General features: G+C 43.5%; 2 protein-coding genes and 1 long non-coding RNA gene across 3 annotated transcripts in view; 2 read left to right on the top strand and 1 right to left on the bottom strand.

The window, feature by feature from the left end:
- Positions 1 to 3,607, top strand: part of FADS6 (fatty acid desaturase 6) — a 24,086-nt gene extending 20,479 nt beyond the window's left edge. The window contains 2 exon segments of the mRNA XM_083598208.1: positions 706 to 885; positions 2,336 to 3,607. Coding sequence (XP_083454334.1) covers positions 706 to 885; positions 2,336 to 2,485 — 330 coding nt within the window. The 3' untranslated portion in view covers positions 2,486 to 3,607.
- LOC310755469 overlaps positions 1 to 11,647 on the bottom strand; it is a 12,147-nt gene extending 500 nt beyond the window's left edge. Inside the window, exons 1-2 of the long non-coding RNA XR_014544381.1 lie at positions 11,541 to 11,647; positions 9,440 to 9,576 (exon numbers count right to left, since the gene is read on the bottom strand). This is a non-coding gene — a long non-coding RNA (uncharacterized lncRNA). The remainder of the gene's footprint in view (positions 1 to 9,439; positions 9,577 to 11,540) is intronic.
- A 44-nt stretch (positions 11,648 to 11,691) lies between these two features.
- FDXR (ferredoxin reductase) overlaps positions 11,692 to 12,936 on the top strand; it is a 29,165-nt gene continuing 27,920 nt past the window's right edge. The window contains exon 1 of the mRNA XM_083598195.1: positions 11,692 to 12,019. Coding sequence (XP_083454321.1) covers positions 11,710 to 12,019 — 310 coding nt within the window. The 5' untranslated portion in view covers positions 11,692 to 11,709. The remainder of the gene's footprint in view (positions 12,020 to 12,936) is intronic.

Consider the following 12,936-nt stretch of genomic DNA (forward strand, 5'->3'; position numbering starts at 1 on the left):
CATCAGATATTTGACAGCATCCATACTTGATGTGATCTTTTGTATATAGATGGATGAATCTGTCCATTTAGGTTTCTTGCAGTTTCTCTTTTCCCCCATCTTAAGTTCAGTTCCCTACATTCCTACATTACTATTTACTTTGTTGAAAAGAAGTCCTCACAAAAAATAGAATGTTAGCATGCATTTCTCCTAATATACAGATTGTTGAATGAAATCTTGCTTGATGTACGTGTTTTTGCAAGATTTCCCCTCTATATGTTAATAATATTTTTTTGCTATTAATCTCACTAATATATGCATTTTTATGCCACATTTCCCCTGAAAAGTGAATTATTTATATTTTTTGTGATGCTATAAACTATACAGTATTGCAGAATTTAGAGAAGTGCGAATTTGGAAATCTTGCTTGCATTTCAGTTTGCACGTTGTTTCAGAACATACAAATTCTAGGTTTATGTGAACTAAATCAAATCGATTCCCCATCCCTGCCTTTATGCAGGTTGTGAATTACTTAATGCAGAATTCTGGGTCTGTTCCATTTCTGAGTGAGTTACTGTTTCTCCACCATAGAGTGGGGCTCACTGCGATGTATCTGGAAACATGATTTATTGCTATTATTCAGATGCTTCCTTCTGTAGCTAAGCTTCCTCTCGAGCTCTTAGGAAGGATCAGCAGCAGCTAGCTCTTTGTGGTTTTGTCTCGTAGCATATTGGCCTGCCAATGTTCGCAGCTGACAAAAAGCCCAAACGGATTCACATGATGAGCTGCGGCGTTCTGAACCTGCCTCGGAGTCCCCTGCTGGACTGGTCCTTTGGGCACTCGATCATCAGCTGCCACGTGGAGCATCATCTCTTCCCAGCACTTTCTGATAACATGTGCCTGAAGGTGCGAAGTTGGGTGGCGGATGGACGTGCTGGGTCTTTAGAAGGCAGGAGTGTCTATTGAATGTGGAATGAGTAAGGAGAAGGGGACATGTCTGGTGGTTTTAAGAAGGAAGTGAATTCATGGGAGGTCAAAGCCACAACATCTCTGGGGATAGAAGAAATTGCATTTATTCTATCCATTATAGGTTTCCTTACCCACTCCTCACCATAAGGTTACAACAATGCAGCCATCTAATTTTAAAATCAGATAAAAATAATTTTTTATAAGCAACTAACTAATACAATTTAAATAATAAACCCTTGCAGTTTAAACCGGAAGGCAGAGACAGGTATATTTTTACATTCTCGGCTATCAAAGACCAGGGTAAAGAGGAGTGTCTTCTGCATCCAATGGAAACTGTACAGTGAAGATGCTGGACAAACCTTGGTGCCATGGGAATCCCACAATTTAGGGGCTGTCACAAGGAATGCTGGTTTCCAGGCCACCACCTCACATTAGTTTTCAGGGCAGCAGAAATACCAAGCACCCGCCTTCCCACCAATCTTAACAGTTGAGAGGGGTTGTAGGGAAGGATGTGGTTGTTCAGATACTTGGGGCCTGAGCCTTTAACTCAGGTCAACAGCAAAGAGTTTTGCTGGAGCTGGGGCTGCTTTGTGATGGAAGTGGAGGACACCCCCCCCCCCAGCCACTTGCCAAATATCTGTGGCATGAGGACTGTTCCAGACACTCCAAGTGCCCCTGTTTTCCAGGGACAGTCCTGGATTTTCAGAAGCTGTCCCAGTTTCTGATTTGATCCTGAAATGTCCCACTTTTCCTTAGAGTGTTCCTATTTTCATCAGAGAAATATTGGCGGGTATGTTGTTTTGCGACCCCCAAGCCATCCAAAGGCAGCTCTGTATAGGGAAGTTTTTTTAATGTTTTATGATGTTTTTATATATGTTTGAAGCTACCTAGAGTGGCTGGGGCAACCCAGTCAGATGGGCAAGATATAAACATAAACATAATAATAATATTTATTGAATATTTATTGACTAAGCAGCTTCTGGCGAACCAGAGCAGCACACAGAAATGCCGTTAACCTTCCCACTAGAGCGGTACCTATTTATTTACTTGCACTTTGATGTCCTTTCAAACTGCTAGGTTGGCAGGAGCAGGGACCGAGCAACGGGAGCTCACCCCGTCACGGGGATTCAAACCTCCAACCTTACGACTGGCAAACCGAAGGCTCAGTGGTTTAACCCACAGCGCCACCCACATCCCTATTTATTGAATAGGATGTCCCTATTTTCATCAGAGAAATGTTGAAGGGCATGCTGTTTAAGCACACCCTTCTTTTGCTTCTGCAGCTGGCAAATGAGGGCCCAAGAGGGATTTAGTCTAGGGGCTATCCTAACTGCTGGAAATATTAGTAATCACTAGTAATGCAAATTAATGCTCCTTTCCCTTTTAGATCAAGCCAATTGTTTCCCGGTACTTCAAAGAGAAGAAGTTGACATACAATGAGGATTCTTATTGGTCCCGCCTGAAGTTGTTCCTGGCCAAATATGAAGAACTGATGGTCCATGCGCCACCTATTTCTGAACTTGTTGGGATTCAGTGACAACTCTTCTAGGACACACAGCTGTTATAAACCTAAGGCAAGACTGCTCTTTCCCAGGATCAAGAAATTTAGAATTCAGATTAGGAACTGGATCAAGCTATCAAGGGGAACACCAGCATGTCTTTAATATCTTCCATATGGACAAGTAGATGACCTTTTGGATAAGAAACTGCATCTGCTCAGTGACGAGTCAAAGGGGAGATCAGTTGCTCCTATACAAGAGATATTTTTAATACTTTGACTCCCCTCCCCGCTCTCTTTTAATTTTGCACACCGACAACTTTGATGCATCCTTCCCATGAATTATAGAGTAGGGATGGTGAACCTGCAGACCCTCCAGTCAAGACATTGCTATATTAGAGTTTCCATCATCCCTGACCATGTTTGCTGGGGCTGATGAGAGCTATGTTTCAGCAACAAATGGAGAGCCACAGGTTTGCCACTCCTGCTGTAAGGGCTGATTCATGCGTTATTTCCCCTGCTGCCCCTTAAACAGATGTAACGTTCATGTCAGGAAACACTTGCACACAGCAAGATGGTTGAGTGGTGTTTCCCCCACACAACTTTGGTGTATGGCTCAGATCAGACTGATGCTGATTTATGAATCCACAATAGAGGAAATTTCATACTGCTTTCCATTCATTACAACAGACATGAAATGTGTGGAGGTTCTGTCTGCAAGGGGGAAAGTAATACATCAAAGATCAAGTTGACTCCTGTCCCAGTGCAGACAGGATAACTCAGGGACTTTGTTAAACTTAGCTAAATCACTGTGTTAAGTCAAGTCTCCAATCTAGGACAATTGAAAAGGTGATACTCCCCCATGGAATGATTGATGGGCCTTAAAGGCAAATTTCCAGAACTGCCAAAATGGAAGTTACCTCTGCAAATGATGACAGCCCATAAGCTGGGGCAACACAACCACCTTGGGTGGTAGACTTCTTAACAAGAATGATGTTGGGGGGGGGAGTCTATATTAAAGACTGCTGCTGTGGAAATTATTATGCAATGGCGGGGGGGAGGTAGGAAGAAAATGAATTCTTATATTACCTCCCCCTCCCCCTAAAATTTCCTGTGATGGAGAACTTGCGTTCTTGAGATAAAACTGGTAATGCAATTTTACATCTGTGCCTTGCCTAATTTATTTTCTTTTGAAAGAATGTGGAGCATCACTAGGGGTGTAGGAAGGAGGGGGCGGGTCACCCCGGGGGCCACTCTGGGAGGGGTGACAAGTTGGCTCCTGCCTCCCCCCCAGCTGTAGAGCGGCTGAGGGCGCATGCAGTCCGTATGGATGCCGCACAAGCGGCGCCCATACGGGCTGCTGCTCGCGTGTGCCGTTCTTACGGGATGCTGCCACACATGAGCGGCATCCCATATGGACTGCGCAAGCATGGGATGCCGCACATGCACAGGCCGTACGGGCTGCGCTGCCCCGGGTGCCGGAGAGGGTTCCTCCGCCATTGAGCATCACCAGCAAGGTCGCAGGTAGCAGAGGCAGGAAGGGAAGATGACTGGGTGGGTGGAACATGGTATGAGCTATCGCAGAGACCCAGATGTAGTCAGGATATTGAAATCGCTGATGCTGCTCCAACATTCCAAATTTAGTATTACTGAACTTTAAAGTGACATTTTTTCAATAAGACAGCCAACTAGGCTCTGTTACATATCCATGATTTGATGGATTTGATGGATTTTTTTTATTATTATTATAAAAAACCTGTCATCCCGAATCTGGCTGCAAGTGTTGAGCATTGTGTAATCAATGTGCCATTTGTTATCACTTGGTACAGCTAGGTTCATGAAGCATCCAGTACAAGGCAAGGTATTTTTGATAGGAAGAAAAAGTGTGGAGATATTTGGGGGCACAAAATCAGGATGAGATGATGTGAATGTGAGTATTTTGTAGTGCTCAACACACGTTCCCACTTAAACAGGGTTGCCAACTTGAATAAAATATTGGAGGGGGGGCAGGTAAGGCCTGCCCTGCGTAATTGATCAAATGACATGGAGCACGTGCATCATTTGGATGGCAATTGCCCATCAACTCTCAAATATTTTACTGGGGAGTGCAAAGACCCCCAGGCCCTAGGAGTTGGCTCCTATGCACTTAAATTTGTAACAAAGCCATCACAGAAGAGGCAAAGCCCTCTTCAGAATGATTTCCCCCTGCCTTAACTATAATTGAATATTACATGAATACCATCACAAACCATGTTCTTCTGAAAACCATGGTTTGAAGTCATGCTTTATTAGGGGAAGCTGGCTTGCATCAACCTTGGGTTGGATTGGTGAACATGTTCTGTGAAATTATAGTTAATGGCAGGAAGACAAAGGAAGAGAAGAGGAAGCAAATAGGAGCCTGATGCCTGCTCTCTCTTAAGCAAGAGATTAGCAACACGGTAGCTGTGCCAGAACAAGATAACAAATTCATTTTGCTCTGAATATTCATTTCAATTCAGCTAGTTCCTGAAACTGTTATTCTTTGGTCTTAGTGGGTATCGAATGGAATATTCATTGTAGACTATGCATCACTTGAACTTACCAAAATAGACCAAATTTGAAGTTCTTTCTATATTGCAAGTTTTATTATGAAAGTCATTGTTGTCGTTTATGAACAACTGACCCCCCTCCAAATAGCAAGAATATAAACCCCTCAACAACATATCAAGCCTGTAATACAAATCCTTAATGACTGATACATAGGCACAAGTAAGACATGATGCTAAGTCATGGTTAAGGAATCCTAACTACAACATTTCTATGATTCTGTGATTTCTGAAATGGCAAACCATAGCTATAGCTATTACCCCACTTCCAGAGCTCCTACACCATGGAGGATAAGAGTGGAATGTAAAAAGGTAAGTGCTGAAAGGATGGAATATAAGATAATACAAGAAGTCATTCACCTGTCTTATGTCTGCAAGCTCAGAGTGATGTCTGTTTTGCAACTATCGATGTGCAATGTTTTCACTGCTGACCAGCAAATGAATCATGGCAAATTAAGCAGTATGCCACAAGAACAAGAAGTTCTAGAAGTAGAAGATAAACCTGAATGTTCTTGGAAGCCAGGGATACAGAACCTGTGGCCCTTCAGATTTTGCTGGGACTCCAGCTCCCATTATCCCTAATCAGCAAAGCCCAATGGTCAGGGATGGTGGGAGTCATATTCCAACAAATGTCTGAAAGGTCATTTGTTGGCCTTTTGTTATCCTGATTTTTTTAAAAATCTGAGTATTCATCACAATATTTTCAAAACAATACATTTACTTCAACTTTTACTTAATAGACACCAACTGAAAGTAAGGCTTTATCATTTCAGAGTAGAAGCAAGCACTGCGTAGGGAATAATCCTGAACTGGCTGACAAGGGTGGATTTTGCTGGTCTAATTTCCCATCCATTCCTCTCTATTTGTTCATTAAAGGCTTGATTAATCATCATGATGAATTTCCTCCGTGGTTTACGAAGACCACAGTGCCCCCCAATCCAATGGCAGCAAAATTAAGGGGCAAGGGGGGGGGAGAGGAGGATTAAACTGAGATTTATTTCGATACCATTTCAGATTGTGTGAAGAGGTTAATCCCGCTGCCACATGCTGCTGGCATAATTACAGCTCAGTTCAGAAACAATCATGTTTGACAAGCTCTGATCTTGTTCAGAATAAAGCTTAAATATACAGTTCATATACACAGCGGTTGCTATTGCAGTAAAATCATATTGACAGCATGCAGGTGAAGTTTTTAAGCAAAATTTGCTTGCTACTGAAAATAATGCCCCTCTCTATGGTATCACCACACAGAGATTAGCAGTGCGATCCTATGCATGTCCACTCATAATCCCATTCAAACCAGTGGAGTTTAACCACAGGTAAGTATGCATCAGATTGCATACTTAGCCAACATCTGCAGGTTGAATGGGGATCCAAGGGGCTTGCTCATAATTAATTTGCTATCATTAAGGAGTTTACAAAATTGGGTACAGAGTGGATAAAATGGGTGAAATAAATATTCTCTCATGCTGTGAGAATGGGGCAGCCATTCAATGAAGCTGATTGGCAATAAGCACACAGATGACAGGATAAAATGCTTCACACAATGCACATATATTAACTTGTGGAATTTACTACCACAAAATGTGATGGTAGCTGCTGGTTTGGAAGCCGCCTTGAACTGGATTAGGCACATTTATGAAAGCTAAGTCTACCAATGGCTATAAGCCATGGTATTAACTATCACAGGACCCAGCATTCAAAACAGATCGCTTAAAAAATCAGCTAGTCCCTCTCACTTCAGGAGAATTGTCTCAGGCCAGCAGGATATTCAGAAAGTATCTTATTCAGTGCTTGTTTGGATATATGTCAGAAGAACTGCCATTGTAGAGGGTTGATATCATGCACCTATAAATGTAATGTTTACGAACGACTCTGATGACTAAAGTGATTTGGAGTCAGGGTGGAAAGACTCTAAATGGATAATAAACCTTCAGCTTCATATGCTGTTTAAATGACTACCAGACACGGAGAACAAACAGGAGAAGACCATGCTCTTGGTGCTGTGCTTGTAAGGCCCCAGAATATTCCAACTAGCTGTTTCACGAAACAAGAGGCTGGTCTAGACAGAAATGGTTTAGATTTAAGAGCTGGAAAAGCTGCAGAGAAAGAGCAGCCAAAATTATCAGGGAAGCAAGAGCAACACCCCAGACGAAAGGTTACAAACATTTTCAGCTTTTTAGTTTACCAAAAATAGGATATAATCTAGGATAGTACAGCGTGAGACTCTTAATCTCAGGGTTGTGGGTTTGAGCCCCACCTTGGTAAAAAATAAATAAATCCTGCATTGTAGGGGGTTGGGCTAGATGACCCACATGGTCCCTTCCATCTCTGATTCTACTGAGTAAGGGAGGACATTACAAGAAGTTTATAGAACAATAGTGTGGGGAAAGTTTTTCTCCCTCTTTAATAATACAGTGGTACCTCGGGTTACATACGCTTCAGGTTACAGACTCTGCTAACCCAGAAATAGTACCTTGGCTTAAGAAATTTACCTCAGGATGAGAACAGAAATCGTGCTCCAGCGGAGCGGCGGCAGCAGGAGGCCCCATTAGCTAAAGTGGTGCTTCAGGTTAAGAACAGTTTCAGGTTAAGAACGGACCTCGGAACGAATTAAGTTCTTATCCCGAGGTACCACTGTGCCAAAACTTGGGGGTCATCCAACAAAAGCTGAATGATGGGAGATCAGGACAAAGGACACACATCTTCACACAGTGCATGGCCGAACTGCAGAATATGCTGTCACAAGATCTGGCAATAGCCACAAACAGGGATGGCTTTAAAAAGGGTTTGGGGGTTTTTTACACATCAGTGGGAAAAGCTATCAATGGCTACTAGTCACGATGGCTCTGTATTATTACATCCCCTCCAAGTTCAGAGGCAGTAGATCTTGCTCATCCTCCTCAGGAAGCCACTACACGGGGCCATTTTGTGTTGCCCTTTATCCCAACTTCATGGAAACTTTTTTTATTGCAATATGTTACTGAGGAAGTGTCATGAAGGATTCAATACTAGACAACTGTGTACAGTGGTACCTCGGGTTAAGAACTTAATTCGTTCTGGAGGTCCGTTCTTAACCCGAAACTGTTCTTAACCTGAAGAAGCACTTTAGCTAATGGGGCCTCCTGCTGCTGCCGCGCCGCCGGACCACGATTTCTGTTCTCATCCTGAAGCAAAGTTCTTAACCTGAGGTACTATTTCTGGGTTAGCGGAGTCTGTAACCTGAAGCGTCTGTAACCTGAAGCGTATGTAACCCAAGGTACCACTGTATCAGTTTAGTGAGAAATCAGAACACACTAGAAATTATAAAGAATATAATTTTTGCATTATACTCAGTGTTGTAAAAACCCACATATTGTGGCATAACAAGTAGTGGATTGCAACAGCTTGTCTTGAAATAAACCTAGGTCATGTTTTTATGCTCTTCTTGGCTATTAAATTAAGGGAGAACAGACAGAACTAGCAACATTTGTGCTGGGGCACATTTCCTATCATTCATGCTGAAATCTTGAATAATTGGCAATTCTGCAGATCAATGACTTCAAGAGAAGATGAAAGGGAAAATATGGTCTATTTTAGGCAGATAAATATAGCCTTGTTTTTTCTTTCTGTGAGTGGCTTATCTAGCAGACCTTTTAGGAAGTATTTATTTATGGCTTCAAGGTCTTTAATAAAAATAGACTTCTAAAGGCATGGTTTGTCCTGGGAACAAAAAATCCTTCAACATGTAACTGATGACCAAAAAGAAGAAAAAAAGAGGTAGCTGTGACTAAGGAAGCCAGATTTGGGGGCAGGACAGCAACTATGTCAACTTGAATATATATATATATATATATATATATATATATATATATATATATATTGTATTTGCATTTTATCTATTTGTTAACATTCTTATATTACATCGGTAAACGTTGTTATATTACATTACAGGACTTACTATAATATAATTTCCAACATGTATACAAAAATTTTATATACCTAGAAAAAAATGAAACAAACAAACCCCCCCCCCAAAAAAAAGAACGAAGAGAAAAAACAAAAACAAATGGCGCAGTTAACAAATACCCTGAGAGGCAATTCAAAACAAAAATTTATGGAAAAGTGGGATAGATATAAAAGATATGTTCAAAAACATATGTTCAAAAAAAAAGGTTTGTTATCTATGCTAGCATTTGATTGACGTTGGAGTGAGACTGAGTTGAGAAATAAGAATAAGAGCACATATTGATATAGGAATGTATTAGATAAAATGTAAAGAAATATACAATAATAAGAGTACATTCATTTGTAAAAAAGGAATATACAATGGGATAGACAAGAAGTCTAGTATGTTGATATGTATATGATTTTGTCAACTTGAATATTGAGCGAATACTGCAGTATCACAGAGAATGCTCCTACTTACTTGAAAGTAAATGGACTTCTTTCCAACTAAACATGCACGGAATCAGGCTGGATACCTCTTTGGAAACAACATGATTTACAGTACAAATGTAACCGTATGTACAACTGGGGCGTGGGGGCTTGGCCCTGCTGAATGAGCTGTGAAGAAAATTTCAAAGTAATAAATAGTATTCTGCTTTCCAAAGTACTCTTCCAGATGACTGTGGAACAGCAATGACTCAGATTAGCATCCATAAAGGGTTGTTGACCAGAAAAGATTCCAGCTGTATCTCGACCTTCAGTTTTACCATTAACATTTGACGTGCGGAGCTAGTGAATCTAGGGAAAAATCAGTGTGTCAGACAAGGATGTGGGAGACCCAGCTTCAAATCCCTCGCTTGGCCATGAAATTCACTGAATAACCTTGAACCAACCACCATCTCTCAGTCTAAACTATCTCACAAGGATTTTATCAAGGTAAAATGAGGGATGAGAGAGAAACATCCATACCTCCTGAAGGCGGAATGGTGGAACAAAAATGTAGTAAGTGTTTCCTGTTTGACATTATAAAGGTTATATAATGTTAAAAGTTTTATGAAACTGCCTGTGATTGGACAGCATTTTGCACCCAATTCAGAAGGCACTACAGTGGTACCTCGGGTTACATACACTTCAGGTTACAGACTCCGCTAACCCAGAAATATTACCTCGGGTTAAGAACTTTGCTTCAGGATGAGAACAGAAATCGTGCTCCGGCGGCGCAGCAGCATTAGCTAAAGTGGTGCTTCAGGTTAAGAACAGTTTCAGGTTAAGAACGGACCTCCGGAATGAATTAAGTACTTAACCCGAGGTACCCCTGTATTTAGTTTATATTACTAGACAAGTAACTCTTAGGGCTTGGCATCCTCAGGTGTCACACCAAGGTCCTCTATCACACACAACAGTGATCCAGTCTAAACATTTCTTACGCCTGGCGGTTTCCCTTAGCAGCACACTTATCTAACTAATGTTAAGGTAGAAAGCAACGGAAGAGGAAAGAGGCTGTATTAATCATTAACTAGCCAGAGGGACTTCTTGGTAGTGGCGCCCGCCCTGTGGAACCTCCTCCCATCAGATGTCAAGAAGATAAGTAACTATACAACCTTTTGAAGACATCTGAAGGCAGCCCTGCATAGGGAAGTTTTTTACGTTTGATGTTTTTGTATACAGTGGTACCTCAGGTTAAGTACTTAATTCGTTCCGGAGGTCTGTTCTCAACCTGAAACTGTTCTTAACCTGAAGCACCCCTTTAGCTAATGGGGCCTCCCGCTGCCACCGCGCCGCCGGAGCACGATTTCTGTTCTCATCCTGAAGCAAAGTTCTTAACCCGAGGTACTATTTCTGGGTTAGCGGAGTCTGTAACCTGAAGTGTATGCAACCCGAGGTAGCACTGTATGCTGGAAGCTGCTCAGAGTGCCTGGGGCGACCCAGTCAGATGGGTGGGGTACAACAATAATAATAGTAATAATAACCACCACCACAACAATGTGCCTGTTGTCTTTGTCCATGGAGTTTTCTTGGCAGGGATACTGGAGTGTCTTGCCGGTTCCTTCTCCAGGTGGATCACGTTTGGTCAAAACTCTCCACTATGCCCTGTCCATCTTGGGTGGCCCTGCACGGCATAGCTCATAGCTTCTCTGAGTTATTCAAGCCCCTTCGCCACGGCAAGGCAGTGACAACAACATGCAGTTTGCACTTCTGTATTGTAGGGCTCCACATTTACGTTTCACATCTAGTGGTGTACGAGAAAACAAATCTATTTTGTTCCTAGCAAGGGAATTCATGCATGCTGTCTGCAAATCATATGGCTTAGTTTGCGATAAGGAAGAATTAGTATGGACCAGGGTGGATTAAAGCCCTATTACGAGGCAGGGCTGCTGCTGCACGTGGACAGTCAATTGTCCACTCACTGTTGAACAGAATACAACTCAGGGCTGGGCAAGTGTGGTTATTCCCCATCACCGTAGCCATAGGTGTAGCCAGGATTTTAGTTACGGAGAGCCAGAACCTCAGATTTCTATTAATTTTGATTTATTTGGGGGGGTCTGCCCCGCCCCCTTGGCTACGCCCATGATCGTAGCTACCTTTACTTATCAATGCTTCCCATGCAGCTGGGGGAAGAATCGATACCCCTTTTTCGCGGAGGATGCACCATAGAGTTCCGCAGCCCACCTGGCCAAGGCAGGAGAGGCGCATTCCGTCACGTGCTTCCTCCTGTGGCCGCGCTCTGAATTTCCGGGTTGGGCCGGTCCTATGCTAAATAACTTGCGCTCGGCGCGATTGGCCCTCTGGCTGACCGAGGGGCGGGACGAGAACGGAGCCGTCCGGCGGCGCGTGGGCGGACCCACGCTAAGGACGTCCCCTCGCGCCCTGCGATTGGTCGCGGCGTTCTCCGGGCGAGAGGAGACTAAAGCGGCGGGACAGGCGCCGGGGTTCGATGCCGCCGCGCCGCTTGCCAGGATGAGCCGCGCCGGGGGGATCCTTCGCTGGAGGAGGGCGAGCGCGCTCCGCTCTTCTCTGCCTAGCGGAGCCCTCGCGGGAGAGCGGCCTCCCTCCGGAGCCGGTAAGCGTGCAGCTGTTGGAATTATTTTTTTTTGGGGGGGGACCCTATAAGTGGGGGTCGTCATTTGATTGCATGCTTGGTTGTTCTTAATATCAATTAAAATTCTATACCGCCCGACGGTCACAGGGCGGTTTGCAATATAAAAAGGCAAAAGATAAACGGCATAGCAAGAAACGAAAGCGATACCTTGCTCCCGATCTGCTGAAAGACTAAGGTAGAAGAACGGAATCGTAGAATTGTCGAGTTGGAAGGGACCCCCAGGGTCATCCAGTCCAACCCCCTGCAGTGCAGGAATCTTTTGCCCAGCGTGGGACTTGAACAGACAACCCTGAGATATTAAGAGTCCCAGGCTTTTACCAAGGGAGCTGTCCCAGAACTTGGCTGTTTGGCAGGGTGGAGAAACAGGGAGAGGGAGGCGCCCAAGTCCGGGCCGCAGGGAATGTGTGTGTGAGGAATCTCAGAGTCATCTAGTCCAACCTTCTGCAATACAGGAATCTTTTGGCCCAATGTGGGGCTTGAACCCACGACCCTGAGATGAATAATAATTATAATAATAATTTATTATTTATACCCTGCCCATCTGGCTGAGTTTCCCCAGCCACTCTGGGCGGCTTCCAATCGAGTGTTAAAAACAATACACCATCAAATATTAAAAACTTCCCTAAACAGAGGTGCCTTCAGATGTCTTTTAAAGATAAGATAGCTGCTTATTTCCTTCACATCTGAAGGGAGGGCGTTCCACAGGGCGGGTGCCACTACCAATAAGGCCCTTTGCCTGGTTCCCTGTAACTTGGCTTCTCACAGTGAGGGAACCGCCATAAGGCCCTTGGCGCTGGATCTCAGTGTCCGGGCTGTATGATGGGGGTGGAGATGCTCCTTCAGGTATACAGGACTGAGGGCATTTAGGGCTTTGAAGG

The sequence above is a fragment of the Podarcis filfolensis genome (assembly GCF_964270895.1).
Source record: "Podarcis filfolensis genome assembly, chromosome: 2".
NCBI classification, from domain to species: domain Eukaryota; kingdom Metazoa; phylum Chordata; class Lepidosauria; order Squamata; family Lacertidae; genus Podarcis; species Podarcis filfolensis.